A 21128-nucleotide genomic window follows, 5' to 3' on the forward strand; every position below is an offset into this window, starting at 1 on the left:
CGCAGCCTTGTTATGAGATTGGGGGATTAAACAAAATGGAAAATACTGTTTATTCTACCCAACCCTCAGAAAACAGGTTTCAGGAGATTCACAAATTCTAGGACAGCAAGCTATCTTTTGGATTTCATAAGACAGGCAAATCGACACTCTTCCTAAAATTTGCAGGTTTTGTGCTCTTTTCCAGAACATGGCAAAACACAATCATTTCAATCTGAGCTATTGCTATGAAACTCTACTTAATACTAATCCTTCTAGCCCTGCTCCTGCTTTCTGCTGATACAAATCTCAAACAAGCCTCCTGAAGATATTCACATATTGGTGTGAATCTGAGTCAAAGTTCCTGCCTGTAACCAATTTCAGCTCAATTTATTAGAACACTTTATGTTCAATTCCTGCTTAAGCTAAAAATAGTATGGTCCTATCTAAGCACACAGAGCTGCTATTTATTTTGCAAAATGGCTTTACAGTACTGCATTAAATTCTGATTCTTTAATAAAAATAGGTTCGCTGGTTTCCTCTCTCAGTCACAGCATTGAAGAAATTTGGCAAGTTTTTCTTTAAACTTTTCATGGCCTTCTCTGATGTTAAAAATGATAGAAGAGAGAAATATTTGTATGAGTAAACAGCAGAAGCATCAGTGGGATCAGTACATCTCACAAATATTCATGACAATACAGCAGTGGGCTCTTTAAACTGTTCACCAGAACAAGTCTTTTGATGAGGCAGTTCATTGATACCAGGCATTTCAATATGAAAACCTCGCTGCAGCCACCCACTTTGGTGATTGCCATTCAAACAGCTCTTTCAAAAATAAACAAAGTTAATCATGCAGTGAAAGAGAGCTGAGAGTCCAAGAAACTGATCGCTGCCACAGTGCAAGAATTAGAGATGTGCTGGCATTTTAATGAGGTGATGACTCCCATCGTTTATTCTCCCACAAATACTGAAGGGTTTAGGATGTTCTATCAATGTTACTCCCCAGATGTATAACATTACAGACCAGCTTTCAACCCGTGAGCTTCCTGGGGACCTGCAAAGGACAGCGGAAACAATAAACACACCAAGGTGGCTGAAGTTTGTTCCACCCGGCTCTGTGCTTCTGCTGGCAATATTTTAATGTGTGCAAACTACCTGAAAAGCTACTGGCTTATGTAGTCTACAATATACAGCTGCAGGGCTTGGAGGATGACATTTTCATGTATGCGTGTACATACACGCACAGACGTACTATACACGGCTATATACATACACACACACTCCCACAGAGTAATTTTTAAAAAGTCCTAGCATTAACAAGTGACAGTTCCCTCGCCATCTAAATCTTACTCAACAAACGCTGAAAACCAGTGGAGGAGCACTGCCACAAACCAGATGTACCAGTCACAGAACAAGAGCTTCAAATGCTCTTGGGTGCCCGTTCGAGTGTAATGACGGACTGTGTTATCTTTGTTCCAGAAGACCTCACGCTGGTGACGTAACCTTCCCAATTTTCTCTGCGGTGTTCTGCTCCTGCCATATATTTTAGTAGGCAGGAGGTATTTTAGCAGACAGCAGAATAACAGGAAAAACAACAGAAAATTTTGTTCCCAGCTCTTTGCCATGGTCGCCTTCTCACCCTTTGCAGCGGGATTTTAATAGCTTGAAACACAAAACTACAGCTTGGAACATGAAATTGGTTTTGTGCAAGTATTATCACCTTTTAAAAGGATATTTCACCTGGAAGTTGTAACACCTGAAAAATCCTCTAGCTTTTTTTAATTTATAAAATGAGAAAAGAAAAGAGAGCATACCTTCGTCCATCGGCAGAGCTTCACCCCAGAATGGCTTCCAATCAGCTTATAACCTGAAAACAAGAAATAAATCAAACCATCAATTTTAATTTACAATAATCAATACACACAAAAAAATAAATCGGTGTACACAAGTTTATTAAGCATCACTGTCTCAATGTTGATCTTCCCTGTTGGCCAAAGGTGACACTACCAGCAAGACCTCAGTGCCTACCTGCAGCACTCTCCATTTGATTCTAGGGGCCTGCACATCAGAGCAAAGGCCACCGCCACCCAAGGGACTTCAGCCAACTTGAAACCATATATTTTAATGGCAGATTTATTTACATTCCTCAGCCTTGTTTGAATCCACAGGGGATGCATCTCCCTGGCCCTGCGCGGTCACCCCAGGACCGACTCTTCCCTGGGACCAAGGAGACACATTCCCACGGCTCCTCAGCAGGGCTGACCAAGCCTGGAGAATATCAGATTTGCAGTGCAGTTGTGAGAGTGGAGGAAGAGAACTGAAATGCAGGGCCCAGCTGAACCCAAACTTCACAGGTTCACCAATTTCACCAGCTCCAGCTCCATGGACCATGGTGCTGCCACAGTGAGGGAGTTGCTCCTCCGTGCCCAGAGGAAAGCTGATTTCACATAACTTCCTTGTTCCCCTGCCAAGATCAACACAATTTCATTTAAATTTATTGGTCCAGTAGGATTAATTCCACAACGTTCATTAAGCACTAAGTACTATTATTACCCAAACTGCTTGAGTTGGGTTATTTTCTCCTTTGAAAAAAGTGCTTAGAGACTAATATGTCTGAAGGATTAAAAGTCACTTCAAAATCAGCATAAAAATAAGAGGGATTTGAGAAGCCTCACTGTGTCCTACAGTAGCGTTTATAAGTCAATGGCCTGGTTGTCCCTAAACCCAGCACTTTTCAACTAGCTGCTTTAGCCTGATGTTGTATTAACACTTTCAAGGGAAATAAATTTTAGGTATCTAGTCCCCTTCCTGCCAACCAGCAAGAATTTAACAGAGGAAAAAAAAAAAAAGCCTTTTGTTCAGCAGAACTGGCCTCCACCTCCTACAACGAAAGGTGGCACAATAACCCTGCCCTGCTCATTTGTCACCATGTGTCTCTTGCACAGCAAGATCCCAGGACAGTGCCAGTGCACCCCAAAGTCCCCTCCACCCCAGGGACACCGAGCCAGCCGGGAACTACAGTGACAGAAAATGCCACAACATCAAACTATAAAAATCAAGCCACATGAAGACACGTGGCTAACAAGGAATCATACAGCAGCTAGAACACACTGCTCTAGTCACTCTGCCACTTAAATCTGGCAGACACCTGCCCAGTCTCCTCTTTCTCCTTGACCTGATGTTTGTCCTGCCTCCTCGCACTGGCTCTAACCTTGCTGGGGGGTTAGCGCAAAAGCAATTTTAGCCTGATCTGCACCCTGGGCGACTCTCCGGGAGACTGTACAAGTGCTTGGGCCAGCAGACGGGAGGCAGCTAGCAGGAGCAAGCAGTAGGGACCCCCGTTAGACGGCAGAGGGGCCAACTGCCAGATTAGGTGAGGCTTTGGTGACTTCAGTGTCAGGCCACTCCCATGTCCTGACCTCCCTCTCCCCCTCCAGCTCAGTAGGAACAGACAATATTTCAACCTTTTCCTGCCTAAATTAATAACTCCAAGCCTCACACGCATTTTCATGGATAAGCCAATATAGCAAGGAAGAACAAACTGCTGAAAGCCAAAAAGCCTTGGTATTTCACATCATCCAATCCTTTCCCGGAGAAAGGCATCAGTGTAAGCCTGATCAGCACTTCTGACATGGAACTGATAGTCTCCAAAACCACATGCAATATTGGGAACACCTTTATCTAGGACTGGATGAGACCCAGAAGACCTTGCGGCAACTTCTGACTGACCCTTGTCAGAGGCATGGCCAAGTACACACAACTGCATTTGGCTGCATCACATCATCTCCTCCCCCCCGGGTCTGTCCTGCCTATTTCTTCTGCATTTCTTTGCAAATGGGCTTGTCCAGCCAGGTCTAGTCTCAACCAAGACCTCCCTGTGCTGCTAGAATTCAGGTCCTTATGGCATTTCTTGACAAGCGTGGAAAAGGGCGATACATTCCTTCTCCCTCTAATACAGCTGTTCAAGCCAGACCCTTTGCTCATCTCAGCCAGCACAGCCCTAGCCATTTTTCCTCAATTTTTCAGAATCCAGCAACAGCATTCACATATGATTATTCTCTCACAGATCACTTGTCAGCAGAAGTAATATGGTTGCTTTAAAATGGGTTTTAGATTAAAATTAAATTGGAAATAGGACATGCTTGCCCAGATCTGCTACTGAGTTGTTTGAGAGAAGAGAGGAAGCAGCTAAACTGTGCAAGGTGCCAAGCTCTGGAGCCTAAAGCTGCAGCATTTTCTCTTAAGTTACTTAAATCAACTTCCACCATGTGGAGCGCCCACAGCTTCCTATAAAGGCCAAGAAAATTGTACACATTCAACATCAAAACAGAGTCTTACAAACTTCAGCCAGCTTTAATGATGAGAAGGGGTTTACTCATCTTGTTTGCTGCTGCCAGGAGTCACAGCTACGGTTACAGGAAGAAACAGCATATACTTGCAGAACATCTTAAAAGCACTGTACAAAGCTGCTAAACTCAGGCCTTCACCGTGTAGGTAACTTGGGTAGAAAGTGTGGTTACCCTGCTAAGCCACCACAGTGAACACTGGCTGTGCCATGCTTTTTCAGACTCAGAAATTAGATAAAATATCAGTGATCAAGGCTGAACACTTGTTACACGTCTACTCTAGGTGAGCTACCCTACTCCTCCCACCTCTGTAAAGCCTGTTTCTTCAAGTGCTTGCTCTACTGCTGGCTAGTAACACAGGTAGCAAACCGATTTGGGCTAAAAAAAAAGTACAAAGGGTTAAGCAAGAACCAAGCACTGAGTTTTAAACCAAACATGGGAGGAAATATGTTCGAGAACAAGTCTGAGGGTCTTCTCCGTTCCATTTCCACACTGCAGCTTCTGCTGAACCACCCTTTTGAAAGCTCAGACTAGCTCAAGTCTTCCATCGTCTTTGCCACAACTTCACTGTGGCTCTGCCAAGGCAAAAGATGGCTGAATCAAATCTTACTAATGGCCCAGAAATCCGCACCTATGTACGCCAGGACTCACTGAACACATTCACTTCTTTGCTCTTAAGATATATTACCTGTGAGCAATAACTCTGAATATTTGGATACACCACCTTCCAAACAACACGGAGTGTTGTCTTGATGGAACTGAGCTCACAGTCCCTAGTATCTGGAGATACTAAGGCTTAACAAAAAATACATTTATTATTTCTATAGCCTAATAATCAAAGGATTCCTTAAATAATTAGCAGGCTCAAAGTAATCAGCCTAACTCCTGACTAAAGGCACAAGAACGTCTAATCAGAAGTCTCTGTTAGTTGATCCTGCTCTAGATGATAAATTTTGAATGACCTAGAAGCCTGCCAAACTTCACTGATATTAAGTGTCATTTTTAACTGTAAGGTGACATGAATTAAGCATTTAAACAAGCTTTTGGGTGAAATGAGTATTATCAGGCAATAACACTAAGCTGATAAACATTTGGTGATTGCTCACCCTGACAATCCAACCGGAGTTTAGTAGACCACAGACAGATTTTTAACCAAAGAGCATTGCAGATGGTGACCGCTCCATTGTCTGGGGCAAACCGTTTAAAACTACACTGCAGCATTTCAACTCTGTTGTGTAAACAGTAGTTTCAAAAGTCCATTCTCTGAAACTCAGAGAATTCATCAAGGGACCCTGCTGAGCTCTCAGCCACCGAGACAGGACACCGCTATCTCTATACCCGTGTCACATTCCAAGACACCAAGGTATTCTAGTTGTGGTTTTGCTAGTTTCCCAGTGCTCTACACATAACAAACCCTTCTAAGCTCCTGAACATGGATGAATTATGTGCATGTGAGCAATTATGTTATTTTAGTTTTGAAAGCAGAACAGATAAACCAAATTTCTACAAGTACATGTGTCCATCTCAGAAGCAGTATCACAGTATCTGCAGTCTTAAAAAAAAAAATTTAAAAATGCATCTGTAAGACAGCCATGCTGAACAGCTTCCGAAGATTGCTGACTATCCCAATACAGCAAAATGTCCAGCAAAAAACCAAAGGCACCTTCCAGTACAAATCTCTGCACCACCAAAAGCTTGCTTCAACGGAAGACACTGAAAACACAGAGCAAAAGATTTAATTATGGAAGAATGAAATAGATCAGTGGTTGAAAAATCCCCAAAAGGTACAAAGAAAAGACTTCGCCATCCCCCTCTAAGAGTTCAGCCACCGTAAGCTTGGAAAAGCCAAGCTGATGTCACATGTGCTTCACAAACTCAAATGACTTTTCAGAAGGCTTTTCTTCTCAGAAGAGCAATATAGAGCTGGCAAATCAGTGTGGTTCTACCAAGAAATCTCCATAAATAAACCCCCCCTGGTTCAAAGCAATGATTTTCTGTTAAAGCTGAAACTCAGTGCAGAAAGGGACCTTCACACTAGATGCATGTTTACGGGGGAAAGGAGTTTCCCATTTCCTGCCATTTTGCAAGCGTGCAGTTTAAAAGGGCCGGAGCTGAAGGTCAGCGACACAGCAGTAACGCATCACCACCACTTTAAGGACCATTTGAAAGTTGTAACACAATTGCTGCACTTGAGCCACTGCCCAAAAGACAATGTCTGACTAAAGCTAGAAAATAATAAGAGGAAAACACCAAACAACCAACCTCCCACAAAAAATTAAAAACACCAACAAGAAATGCCGTTGGTGAGAGGAACCTGTTCAAATTACATCAGTATTTTATACCAAAATAGAAAGAAGTGGGATCTGTGCAGTGGAATTTTTCAGATTGCCCAAGCACAACAGGAGAAACCTCCAGTTTCATTCCTAGCATTGCTCAATCTTCAAGAAACTCTTGCCAAATCCATCAAGATGTACTCTTTAGGTTTTCTCTCTTTTTGAAAAGGAAGAAAGTGCTCTTAAAAAGTACAAACAGCTTGGGATTTGTGGAAGGACTTGCTTCCATGAACTCAAAGCAGGAGTGAGGACACAAGAAAGGATTACAGGACTGCACCTTGTATGCAAAAATACTGTCGTTCCAAAATGGATGAGAAGTTTGGTCTTTCAGTGGAGCTGCTGAAATGCTGCTTCAGACCCTTCCCATCGTACAGGAAGAACATCCTGAATATTTTTAGTACATAGTAAAAGCCTACTAAGGTTAGCGAAAGAAATGCAGCTGCTTCAGCAGGCAAACCCATCCTAACCTAGTATCAAGAAGATGAGACTGGCAAAGTTGGATGGATGGGAATGCCAGTAGCTATAACAAATTCTAGCCCCAACACAGCTGATCATAAGAGAGCTAAAAAATTCTTAAAATCTGGATTTTCACTTTAACCCAGATGTCCATTTCAATCCAAGAGCACCTTTTCCTTTGCAGCACAGAAATGCCTGGGCAGTAGGAATATAAAACTTCCAATATTTAAATGCGTAATTTCTTGTCAAACTATGCTTTTTACAAAAACAGCACAGAGACCACTGATATTTTCACTGACATCAACCGGTACTGAACAAAAACCAGAAGAAAAGCCTTCTGTAGCTGGCACTTTCATCAAAAAGTAACGTGGTAAGCCAGATCATTTGCTGAGCCGTTGCAAAATGTTTGCCATGAGCGCATCAGGTCAGTGACCTCCACTAGTGGCAATCACAGCAAATCATGTCTTACAGAAGTGAGGCCACAGGCATCAACAACTTGGCAGCCCATCCCATTTTAATCCATCCCCCAAATCAGCTGCAAGTTCTTGAGACCTCCTCTCACCCAAGGCAATGTGGAGGAAAGATGTCCAGTCCTCAGCCCAAGTAGTTTAATTAACTTCCACATCAGCTTTGCCATCCCAAGAGAACAGCTGCTCCCCTACTCCCAGGAAGGGATCTCTGGGGCTCGGCAAGCAAATGTCCCTCACCATCCACCAGAGCCACCCTAAGAAAACAGAAGTAACCAGCCATCTCCAGAAGTCACCTTCTGACTGCTCTCAGGCACTGCATCCAAGACAAAGACCTGCAAGACACGAGTCCCTCAAATGTTCTGAATAGCAGAAGGATCCCTACACCTCTGTCTGGGAGGTTGAGAAGACACAAGGTCCTCTGAGGAGGAAAGCACATGCAATTCACATTCGGGCTGTAAAGCAAGCAGGGGAAAAAAAAAAAAGGCATGGTGGGACTCCTGAACAGGCTGTCCCTCAGAAGAACCAGCTTCCTATAAACACATGCCCTCACGGCCTCCTCAGCTCCCCTGCTAGGGCCAAAGCAACAGCTCCATTGTCGGGACCATAGGCTTTCCCCTCACACTCACCTACACTCCCGTAGAGGACCTTTGGGTCGCTCGAGCGCCTTCTGTAGCCTTGCCTCGTACCTCCAGCTCCCCTTGCCTCGTACCTCCAGCTCCCCTTGCCTCTTCTACCTATTTTGGCTGGTCTGATGGCTGGGCAGGAGACAGCAAATGCGTGCCTAGCCTTGAATCTCATCCTTGCCAGCTGAGAGGGACCAGCTGGCCAAACAGGATGGGTCATAACTCAGAGGTCACATCATTAAGTGAGGAAGAAGAGCTTCAGTCTCTCTTCTTTATGCACAGGAATATTCTCAAGAAATCTGCAGGAACTTAACATCTTTAAGAACTGTACCTCAGTGCCAACTCGGGCTGAAAAGCTTCTAGTGGAAGAAGGCAGCCAGCCTGCACAACTCTCTTCCACAGGTACCCAGAGCTAATAGATAAAAAGAGTAAGAGACAGAACTACAAGTTGCTACAGACAAGATCATTTTTTTTCCTGCTTTGTTTGGTCTCCCTTTTTTCAGTTATTCCAGGCACATTTCTGTCTTCTCATTTCCATTCGTATAAGCTGCCTCGTTGTTTGGGGAGAGTGCCATGTTATGAAGAAAGGACAGCAAATTTTATCCTTGCTTAGATATATCTTGTATTTTGTTCAAGCTTAAGAGACTTAGTTTCAAAGACCAATACTCTCCAAAACCCTTCCTACCTAAAAAAAAGTACTTCTAATATAAATGCATTTATGCTTATTTTCATCTATTATACATGAAGTAACTCCAGCAGCTCCAGTAACTACAGAAGGGAAGAATCAGGCACACAAAACCAAGCCTTCAGCATCTATTCTGCTCCTGATAAGCTGCTACATCTGCGCCAGCAAATTAGTATTGCACTCAGCTCACCAGCAGGTCTTGGCAGCTTCCACACTGTGGGACTTCAGCATCTTCTGCTTTCAGAATTCTTCCCCTTTAACTGTGCATTTGCTGTTTGTTTACAGAGACATTTTCTAAAGAACTTCAAGAAAGTTTAGTAGGCTTTAAATTTGCCTGGTTTCAGTCATTGTATTTACTCTGCTTACTAAGAATAATTTTCTATTTTGCAAACTAGTTTTTAATCTTCCCATGGCCAATATTTGAATTCTGCGGTACATTTTAGGGACTGCACCAGTGTTACTAATCCCTGACCCAGCCGTGAGCTGCTAGTGCCACCTGGAGTTTAACAGCTATACATAAAGGACACCGAATCCCAAAGATGCATGCAAACATTTTCATGCACAGCCTGCAAAAGTATCTGTACAGCAGCACCAATCTCCAAACTCTGGACACTGGAAAAGCTCGTTACAGCGAGCCAAGACGGTCCGAAGAGCTCAAAGCTGCAGGCACCAGAAACCTCAGTCCAAGAATGGACAGAAAAACCCACCCAGTACTTTTAAAACTGTAATCTCAAGCAAGCTTGGTAAGCACTTGAAAAGACCAGTCTTCAATATTTTTCTGAAGTCAGCCTCTTGATTGCCCATGCACACTGAAAAACATAGATCAAAGTATATCTTTATATCAACCATGGAGTTAGAGCACAAAAACAAGTGGTTACTGAAGCAGCTCATACTATTTGAGATACAAGCTGTCTCCTAATACCACTTGCCTTTGGGCACAAGTGAAACAGAAGTATCCTGGACACCCTGGTGCTAAATTGTAGGTTCACTTGACCCGTAAAGACAGAACAATCCAGCTGGCCCACAGCAAAACTGTACCTGTGCTAATAGAGACGTGACAGAATGATTTATACAATGTCAGTGGGGTCAGTCTTTGGGTATCATTAATCCATTGTGTTGCCTACCGCAAAACGCACAGTTGCATCTAGTAGTGCTACCGCAGAAAAGAGCAAAGCAAAGAGCGTGTCAGAAATACATGCTATGAGCAACTTAAGAAATCCAGGTCCTTGGAATCTCCTAAGCAAATCATCAGCTCTTCAGGGTTTTGAGGGTCAAAGGAGACCTGAAGCACTGCTAAATACCACTGTAATGTGATCGGGATGATGAAACTGGCTGTCACTGTGAGACATCATGTTTGACCTCCAAATATTCGGGAAGTCAGCGGCAGTAAAACCATGGTTCCCCCAACTGCCAGCCTTGGCTCTCGCATTCGGCATGGCAATTTGTTTGGCTTTCAGTGTGACCCATCACTATCAAGACAACATTTGGCAAATCAGAGCGGTGAGGACTAACGATGGTTAGCAATCTGAGCAGAGCCCAGGCCTCCACACTATTGCTGTACTGACTTTATAGCAGCAGGAAAATGTAAAAGATAAGTCAATATTTTTGCACCCATAAAATAAGCACAGCTGATACAGGGGACACTGAAGGAACCTCTGTGGATTCACACTAGGTTTTTTTTACATCACCTTTCCTATTAAACCAGCAGCTTGAGACTCCCTCTAAAGCTAAAGGATTCAAATGAACTTCCTGAAAAATCAGTGAAGGTCTTGATGATCAGGAGCTCTGGAACTTCACCATGTACAAAATTTTCCTGGTACCTAGACCGAGCAAGGGAAAAAAAATATATATCCAGCCCAGCAGGGATTGTTTCAAGAATCTACAGGCAACTGCAGAAAGCAAATGAGAACTTCAGGCTGTACCTACTAATTGCCGCAGGAAACATCAATATGAAAAGTTTGCTTCTATTTTCAAGTTTATTTCATTACTTCTACCTAAACAGATGAAATTACTGAAGCATTAACACAGCAAAATGGTACCACTGCAGATGTGGCACAGAGCCAAGTACTTCAACTGTCAGCCTCTCTCTCCCCCCAGCTATATTTGTTACTTGGAGGCACTAAATAGTTTGTGCTGTATTTGTTTTTTATGCAAGCCTGAACACTGATGGAAAGGGAATCAGCATTTCCTCAAAACACAAGATCGACTACAACTTTAAAAAGCAACTATTACAGAGCATCTTTTATAAAGGTATTTGCAGCCAGGCAACTACAAGAGCTAACACCTATACAGCCCAATAGGCAAGGCTATATTTAGCTAAAATTCAATGCCAGTGCTAAAATAAAACCATTGTTTAAGCAATATTCAGTTTGCCTACAAGAAGGTAAGTTTGTCTGAAGGTGAATCAGAATAAAAAAAGCAAGCATTACGCTGGTCTGAAGAGATGCTGCTCAAAGGCAAACTTCAGTTACGCAACTACAATTTAAAAGAACAGCTTTCTCCTGAATCACTAGTACTGGTTTCTCCTTCTCTTTGGCTTATTATGCCCTCAGGGATAATCTTGAAGAGACACTGAACCTACACCCAAAGCAACCAGTTGTTGCTAAATAAATTAGGTTATCTTTTGACTCCATTACACTTGTTTTTGGGGGGAGAATGGTGCTGAGGGAAGGAGGGACTAGTTTTATTTTTATAGCCACATAAGCCTGTCTTGGTGTGTTATTTGTAGAAAAAAATGTTATATTACTTGTGAAAAAAGGCAGGCAGCTTCTCTTCTTCACTGTTTAGCAACCATTAAAGAATTATGTGAGTAGCAGAGGAAAGGAGGGGCAGGCTGTGCCAGTGGGAGGCAGTTGTAACTGTAAGGATACAGACTCGACAGTCTTAAGTCTTTGAAACTGCAGATTTAAGCAAGTAGATTCTACTAGTTGATCCAATGCTGGCACTACCCCGAATGTCGAAGGAAGGGAGAAATATAAACCTGCTCGCCTGGATAATGAATTCCTGTCTCTGGAACATCACAAGTTAATCTGAGTTCTCTGAGGAACTTGCCTTTGTGTCAAAAAAATTATGGTAGGAAGGTGTCCTTCCTTCCAGCACTGTTTTCGTTTTTCAGATGACCACCTTTTATACACCATTAGAAAGGCACTGTTTCATTCATTCCCTGAACCAACACAGACTGGACCTGAAAGTGAGCGAGTATGAAACACTCCTGCAACTACCAGGGAACAACATAGATCCCTGCACCACCAAAAAGCCAGGGCAGTGTGCTGAAAACCACTCACTGCTCCCCTCTCAGAAGTCAGTACCGCAGGCAGTCTCCACAGCCCTTCCAGGGTTCCTGTGTCCCAAAGCAAAACCTGAGATGTCAGGAGGACTTGGTGCACCCTTCCATGAAGTCAGAAGCCCCTTTCACCTCTCAGAAGAGGGAACTTGCAGCAGGCAAGCATGCTCACCTCCCCACTGCCCATTTCTAGACAGCCGCGTCTCCAGCAGCCCACTCCCCCAGCCCCGCTAGACAAATCCGCCTGTCCTCCAGACATCCTTGCAGGCAGACAGAACAACTAGACCTCTAGATCAAACACAGACAGAACTAACTAAATAAATGAATAAATAAAAATAAAAGGCTGTAACAGTGCTCCAGCTGCCCTGCAGCATGCTGCAGTGTAACTGCCACCACATTACAGCCTTCAGAATTGAAGCTGAGAAGATGTATTTACCAGCCTCCTACAATCCCTCCGCTGGTCCCAGCCAGCAGCGGCACCACTGTGAACATGAAGAGGAGGCGAAGTCACTGCCACTCCTTACTAAGCCTTTGCTTTATTCTTTCAGACTAGAAACTTAAAGAATGGCTGTTTTATAGCTGTGCTACGGTTAATGAAAAAACCCAGCAACCAAACATGTCAGACACTTGATGGGCAGAATGCAACACCAGTCACCTACAAAAGTTTGGGCTGAAGAACGGCTGAGATGCTGGGGAGCAAAAGCCTTGAGATCCCATAGCTGCTGGACTCACACAGAACATGGTTAGAACTTCAGAGCCAGCTCTGTAGTGAGGTGCCTCCACTGCAATAACCAGCAGTGCCTTTTCAGAAGCATCAGGAGAGATACCACCAACTTAGCAGGCGCGAAAACTGAGCACGCTCTCTCTCATCCTAAGAGATAAAACAAATTAGACTAAACTCCCTTTAGTCTCCAAGTAAGCAGCGTAGGGGAGCTCACACCACCCTTCTCCTGGCTCTGCCACTCAGAACTGAGGCTTCTGAACTGCATCATTGTCAGTCTGGCTTTTCTCATGCTTGCCCTTTGTTTTATAAACAGGCATTAAGTTCATCAAAACTCTTCTCTATAGGAGATCTACTGATCTAATAATCTAGTGATTTTTACAGTTACTTTGAAATACTTCCTTTTCTGGAAATAAAGTTTCAGTAACAAAATCAGAATTTGAAACCAAAATAAAAGCAAAGGACTAAGACGCAAAAGAGACGCAAAGCTGTTCTTTAAATATTCTTTGAGAAACTTACACTCCAGGAGCCAGAGGCATGTGGGACTATCATCTCCTCTCTCAAGCTGCCTTAGCAGATACATTAAACCCTGTGAACTCTGGTACACTCTCTGCACGTTATACCATGCATCACGCTGAGACGCATTACCTAGCTTTAGCTTATTCCCCTGCAATAATGAAGTACAAACAGCCCCTGCCTAATCTCTGTCCTGCCTCTGGTTAAAGCCTACCATGACTGCGGGCCCAGAGCAGCATCTTTAACATAAAAACCACCATCCTTCACTTGCTCTGTTAAAATTGTATCACTAAGGCTTCAAAGTGTGGTCTACCATCTGGTCTTCACAGAATCTCACCTTGTTTTGTGAGCGCTTCTCTCAGAGCTGGGGTAATCATCTCTCTCTTTTCACCCTCCTCCTTCCTCCCAGTGTTCTCTTGAGTCCAGCTTGTTCCAACACCTCCTTCCTCGAGCTCACGTTCTCTCTGTTTAAAGAGAGGGAATTACAACCATTTAGATTCAAGCATCACATTTTCAACACTGGCACAGTTCAGGCACAGACCTGCTAAACTTAAAACTGACACGAGTATCCACAAACTAATTCTTGCATTCCTGTAATCCTACATCCTATCCCTCTTCTTGTAAGACACGGACCCTTCAGTAATTGAGGACAGTAAATTAAAAAGAAAAAACAACACAAAAACCCACACCACACTCAAGATTTGTTCTATTAACACAGCAGTAAAATTCTCTAGGACATTTTAAAAAAACAAGGTATTTGAATCTTATTTGAGAATGAGAGGGACTCCAGGATTTAAACCCAAGTGTTTCAGGATTGCACAATAATCTCATCTCTCCACAGAACCCAAAACCAGAGGGAACAAACCATTTTGTGCCTGACACGCAACTGCCCAGAGTGACAAGCAGCTATGGTCTCAATTATTTGGGGCAGGTCAGGGAAGAAAGCCACATCGCTACGCTGAGTTAGAGCCCAGGAATTTACAAAGCAGAAGCTGTGCTCTGCACAAGCCACTCAAGGCGGCAGTCATGGGCACCACCAAAATTCAGTGATCACCAAAGGCCCTGCAAGAAAAGGCTGTTTCCCCCTGCCCTGCAGTCAGCTCCAGACACACGAGCTGCAGCATCCCACCTAAGTCGGGCTTCCAGCAGACACTGCTTTATCCATGCAGTTAAGCTCTTGGAGCTTACTTAAAGCCAAATGCAGGAATATCACTCACTAGCATAAAGTTACAAGCAGGAGAAGCAAACACAAGAGAAGCAAGGACATAAGAAACTGTGAATCCCCCGCTGTGTAAGTGTCACTTCTGAGACTTTATGGGTATTTATTGTTTCATGTCTACACAAAGCAGCATGAAAGTGTAAATAATTACTTTGATATTTCATGCAACTTGTAATCTGTCAGTCCTTTATGGCTCTTTTGAAATATTAAAGGAGTTATGGATAAACAACAAACAAAAACAGAGGACATTTTGTTTTCACAAAACCAAGGCTATTTCACATCCAAGCCTCTTTTGTGCCAAAGACATCAAGAAGTTCATACAAATGCTTCCAGCTTGAGTCTATCCACCAACTGTCAGCATCACTAAGGAAACCAGTGGTCTTGACTTGCCAAACCGTGTTCTTCACAAACAGGGAAAGTAATCTAGCCATTTGTAGACACACAGACAGATTTCTTTTGTACCTGAGCAAAATTTCAGAAAATAAAGGTGCCCAGAAGAAAAAAAAAAAACCAAACCCAAAACAAACAAAAAAAACAAAAACAACAAAAACCCAAAACCCCCACACACAGGCTCAAAGGTTCAAGGACAGTTCTTAATAAGCACTTGAGAAGGGAATAGGAAAGTAAAACATTTAGGGACAGGGGTTATTAGCTTTCCTACTCCTTTTCAATAAAGCTTTGCTCACGTTTTCAGGGAGGTTGTGCAGGAAGGTATTTTCTAATGACCAGTAACACAATGTGGTCCTTACTGAAGGAGAAAGCTGTTTCCATCTTCTACTTCCTTTCACTCAGTTTGCCGAGCTTTTAGGCAGGATTTCATTGGTTTCTATAACACCTCAAAGCTTCCCTGAAAGGCTCTCTCTAAAGTACCTCTCATTTGTTGGGTTTAAAAACTCATTTCTTGAGACTTCATCTTCATTTCTCAGCAAGGTGCTTCAACACTAAAATATTGCCATTACTGGAAAAGCCTCATGCATAAGGAAGGAAGGAGATAAAAGGAGATAAAATCTTCATTTTTTTAACTATTAAGTCTTAAATAAAAAGCTTCTCCTCCCACAAGCTCTCATTTAACCCAGAACTAGACCCAGCCATCCACTTAAAGAAAGGTGCTGTCTTGGTACAGATTTGTTAGCTATTTAAAGCTAACAGGATTTACAAGTGGACACACTCTGACCTATCTGCTCTACAGTTTCGTGCCAGGTTAATTCTCCCGTTAGAACTAAATCTGCATTACGGAACACATCATAATACTAAAAATGCAGTAATTGGCTTGAGTACAAATGAGGCATCCCGTCCAAGACAGCCTTCAGACACAGAAAAAGTCCTGCTGCATTAAAAGGGTGTGCACATTTCTACCTGCGTGTTGTGCCTGTTACTGCAATATCTGTGAAGAGCACCTAAATGTAAGAACAACAAATAAAATTGCCTTCCTGGCAGGGCAGAAACACATTTATTTCAATAATCATTCTTCCCCTCATCGTGATGATAATATTGCCCCCTCCCCTCCCCATCCTGATGTGAAAGCCTGTAAACAAAATAATCATTTGTTTGTTTCTGAACTGCAATACCCGACTTGTTCAGTTTGGCAAGTCATTGGTCAGACATTTCTCGTAGGAGATGGAATTCACAGCCCTGGGAGTTTTACTTATTTGCTTAACAAACCTTTCATATGTATTATTTAGAGTTCGAGTGAAGAGAACAAAGTTAACTTTGCACAGAGCAAAATTCTCCAGTTCTGGCGATTTAGCAGAAAGCCCTGTAGTAAATCTGAGACAAATTACTATCTTTCCATAACAAATCAAGCAAGTAGTGACAAAAGCCAGCTTTTCATGCCCTTGAAATACTTCACTGCCGAAAAACTGAAGAGTCATCCTCTGGTTCACAGACAAGGGAAGTCAGAGATGAGAAAACCTAGGAATACACTCCAATTTCTTGGGACTGCGACGCTCAGCACAGCTCTTGCAGCAGCCTGCTGGAGGTTTGGTTTTGGTTGGGCCGTGGTTTGTTTTGGGTTTTGGTTTTTTTTGTGTTACTTGTTTTGTTTTGCTTTTTGCTACTGCCATTGAAGCAGATTGAACCCCATGTGTAAGGATTTCGGATCACCTCCTCTACAGGTGAAGGCAAAACCAAAATCTCTTCCCTTTCATTGCCATACAGGCAGAACAACAGACACCAGCAGCACATACTTTATGGGCAGGTAGGGGAAGCCCATTTTCAATGGGTCAAGAGCAGAGGGCATCCAACAGACATGTGCAAGAGCCTCAGCATCCCCTGCCAAGGCAGAGGTGTTGCTACCCCATTGACAAGTCACAGTTCAAGTGTTTAAAATTATTTCCTACAAACATGCCTATAAAATTCATCCACAGCCATGTTCAGATACAGTCAGAGTGTCCAACACGACATGCTACTGCCATTTCTCCTCCTCTCCGAAGCACTGTCTCCAGGATGCCAAGATGCTTTTCAAGCTAAGATTGTGGGGGCAAGAAAAAAAGAAAAGAAGGAGGAAGAAAAAAAAAAAGAAAAAAGAAGAGAGACAAGTTCAGCGTAACTTCCACGCAAAAAAGTATTCCTCAAGCTACTTGAATGAAGTATTTTTAGCCTCATGGCTCTATTTATTGATGTGTCACAGCTGAAAAAAAAAACCAAACATGCTCCCCAAGAAGTTTTTACTCCTGGAAGGAAAATGACACCCACAATATCCCAATTTTGACTGAACTTCTTTCCTATTTAACCTCCCAGTGGCCAAACAAGAGGCAACCCCTGGCCTTGCCATGATTTACAGCCTCATCCATCAGAAGGCTCCAGGCTCTTTTAACAAATGAAAGGCACAAACACTGAGAAAACAGTAATACATCAGGGGCTGGAGCCAGGACTAACAGAACCAGCACTAAGGGAAAAATGTTGGCAACACTATCAGGAAGACTGCCTGGCAGCACAAAGTATTAGTAAAACTTTCCCAGAGGAGTCATTAAATGAAGTAGAAGTTCATGTAATTCATGAACGAAAAGTTAAAGTTCACACCAAGCAGAGCTCTGGAAGCAATACTCCAGTGGCAGGAGCACAGCTAGAAAAGCTGACAAGTTCTCCCCTAGCTCAGGCTCAGCTGTCAGTGGCACCACAGGCAAGAACCACACAGGGGTTTTTTAGAGTTGACTAGACATCAGGCTGCCCACGGGAATGACACTCATTTCCTTACAAAGCAACCTTCCTGCAAGACTAAAACACACAGAAAAATAACAGGACAGGGAGCAGACTTGCACCAAGATACTCTTGAACACAACAGAAGTGGAGCAGAAGACTGCTAGTGAACTGCAGGAACCTTTGTGCTCCAGGTACAAAGCTCTGGCTGTCACAACCCAACTGTAACAGAGACAGAACTGCAATTTACTCAGACCATGGACTAAACACTCTGCCAATCTTACAGCAACATGGGACACTCCAACTGCTGTCAGTCATCAGTAAAAATGGCTTTGAGCATTTGCAAGTGAGCACAAAGACGTATACTGGAAACTTGGATTGAGTAATCAGTGATCCAGCAAACACCCCAACAGCAAGAAAACCTTATTGAAAATAGCTACTAGAGTCTACATAATCACAGGCTACATACCCACTCCATACATCGCTGCCCAGTTAAGCACGAAAGCCTGAACTGAAGCAAAAAGCAGGCAAGGGTTGAAAGCGTGACAGCTGAGAGATGGAGAACTTGGCAATCCATTAACTTGCCATGACTGAAATAGGAGGTGGCTTGATCAAAAGCAAAAATCATGGCGTGTGTTTTCAAGAAGTGTCCCTAAAATGAGGAAAGCCGCCGAGAAGTTCTGACTCATACCAACAAACAAAAAAGAAACCACCCCAAAAAACAGACAACTCTGAAGTGAGATTTTTTTTTTTTCTCCTGAATAGAAACCTTTGGGAATGTTCAATAACGAGCTGGAAAGAAGTCTCCATCCACATCTACTTTACTGTGCTGTAGAATAACAGAAGGTCCCTCCCATTATTCTGAGGCAGCAGGTACTAGCTGCCATCCAAAGAAGGGAGGCTATTCAATCAGATCTGCAGCTCAACCCCTGCAGAAGGAATCCTGCATTTTCTTTTGTTTGAAAAGTCAATGCTGAGATTTTTGGACATGCGCAACAGCATTTTAAAGCGCAAACTCACACAGACAAGTAATAACAGCAGACTTACGCTGCTGACTGACCAGTCTGAACGGGCACTATGCATCTTCTGTGAAATGCAGAAGGATAAACGATCCCACCAACGTCTGTTTTCTTGTAGGTTCAACATCGGCCAGAATCCTCAAGGACAAAAAGAATCCCAGATCACAACTCTAAAAATACATCTGCAGGGCTACAGTGGGGTTTTAGATTGCTTCGCTGGGCTATAACATCACTGCTCTGCTGTAGGGAAAGTTTTTACAAGGTGTCATTAAACCACAACTCCATTTCACATACTGCTGCGTGATTCTGTCAACATTTGTTTGATTTGGGAAAATTCCTTAGACGCACCATAAATACGGCTGTCTTTCAAAGGAAACAAAAGAATCAGAACTAAAAATGTGTCTGTCTCCACCCAAAAGTGACTAGCTTATATTTGAAAATTGGGCCATATATTCACATTTTTATTCCTTTCTCTGTGCTCTAATGATCACAACTGAAAATCCAGGTAGCAAGATTTAACAAGTATCCTGAAATGCCCAGCCTAAAACCAGTAAGATTTTCCACTTCAGTCTATTCTGCTTTCTCACACACATGCAGCACACATCCTTTCACAACGTCTTGCCATATTTTGCAATTTCTTTTTAAATGGCTCTGTAAAAGACTTCTCTGCTCCATCATTTATTTCTTTTCCTTACAGTTTAGGACTAAAAGGACATTCCATTTCAACACCAATCTTTCAAGTGGTCAAAACACCACGCACCCATTTGAAAAAAAGAAAGTGTGATGAACTTTGATTCTGCAATCATTTGCTGTGTTTGAAGAAGCCTCCAGCCAATCTGAGCTAATACCAGCTACAGGTATACTTCCTAGCAGCAGTATCTGTTGTGGAAAAGCCAGCCCTTGTAGGCAAAGCTGGCCGGACTGCAGGCTGCTATTTTGTATTAGAAACCCTGAATGCCTTCCACAGAAAGGAAGGCATCCAGCGTATGTCAGGCATCACAAGTCAGGCATCAGCAAGCAGCAGTCGGTTCTCATCGCCACCTCAGAGATGCAGCTTTCACTGGTCTTCAGAATTCTTTTAACACAGGAAAGCATCTAACCATAAAAATATTAATACAAATTATGAAACACTAGGAAAGGTGTCAAGCAGAAGAGCTCCGCATTCTTCCTAGGACCAGGATAGTCCCAAGCACAACTCTCCCGCTTGGGCTAGTCTTCCCAGGAAGGCCATTTTGCTAAAGACTACACGTAAACTCTCAATCAGCGGAAGTCGGCGCTAACTGGAGGGCAGCACATGTAAGTCCCTATTTGCACTTTCTCTACCTGCCTCCTCCCCGAGCAGCAGCTGTGTACAAGTCTTCCAACCACCCACAGTAACAGTTTTGGTCTGTAGCCCATTCAGTGATATACATCACAACCCACTTTTCAGACATATTAGATGAGAACCCACAAGATCATCACAGAGTACATTATTAAAGTCAAAAGGAAATTGTCTGGTTTCTACCATAATCAATCTTATCAATCAATCAATCTGACTGTAAGATAACATAAACGAGTCAATTAGGAAAACAGACCAAGACACACATCCAAGAGCCTGCAAAGCATCCCTGAAGGCCCAAAGCCCCACTTTCTAAAATTACAGACCAAAGAAGAGTCAGAAATGACTTGGTGCTTTACCCTCCCAAGGGGGACACAGCACAGTTCCAAGCACGCAAACACACAAAGCTGCTTTTCCAGCAAAGCCTTGTGCTTTACACCTGGGTCTCTTCTGCACGGTTGTTTACAGCGAATGATACAGAAGAGCACTCCTCCTAAAGCTACCAACCCATTGCTGTTTTGGTCATGCTGATCATCACAGAGACCCAGCCCAAATGAGCTGGGGCAGAATGAACCCCCTACCTGAGGATCCCTTGCTAGCACAGATACAGACCCAGGCTGCCTCGCCACTGGCACAGAGGCTCTCGCCATGCCAGCACCAAAAAGGAACATCCTTTCCTCGTGCTAAAGCTTAACTGTGCTATTAGGAGAAAAATCCACAGCATGGTATGGCACACGCTTCAGTATGCTGTGCAACACAAACAGTTTAATGTCATGTTACAGTGCACAGCTCCTTCTGCAAGCTGAGGGAATGCTCCTTCCATTCTCTTATGCCACACTCCTCTGTTCAGAAGGCTTTTAGGAGAGGGTCCACCTCTTCTGCATATCTGCACCACCTAGGAAAATGCAATCCCCCTCTCAAGCCAATCCTCGGCATCCAACAGCAAAAAAAACAGATGTCAGAATATCAGCTCCAACAGGAACAAGGAAAGGTAGACACTTTGACTGCTTTGGCAGCCCAACCGT

The 21128-nt window shown here is 43.2% G+C and overlaps 1 protein-coding gene across 4 annotated transcripts in view; it reads right to left on the minus strand.

Moving 5' to 3' along the window:
* The window catches only part of LOC142066269 (S-adenosyl-L-methionine-dependent tRNA 4-demethylwyosine synthase TYW1-like), a 108670-nt gene that overhangs the window by 74321 nt on the left and 13221 nt on the right, over nucleotides 1–21128 (minus strand). For all 4 annotated transcript variants that reach the window (XM_075113541.1, XM_075113543.1, XM_075113544.1 and 1 more), the window contains exons 8-9: nucleotides 13747–13873; nucleotides 1791–1843 (exon numbers count right to left, since the gene is read on the minus strand). In XM_075113541.1, coding sequence (XP_074969642.1) covers nucleotides 1791–1843; nucleotides 13747–13873 — 180 coding nt within the window. The remainder of the gene's footprint in view (nucleotides 1–1790; nucleotides 1844–13746; nucleotides 13874–21128) is intronic.

The sequence above is a fragment of the Phalacrocorax aristotelis genome, chromosome 18, assembly GCF_949628215.1.
Source record: "Phalacrocorax aristotelis chromosome 18, bGulAri2.1, whole genome shotgun sequence".
Taxonomy (NCBI): Eukaryota; Metazoa; Chordata; class Aves; order Suliformes; family Phalacrocoracidae; genus Phalacrocorax; species Phalacrocorax aristotelis.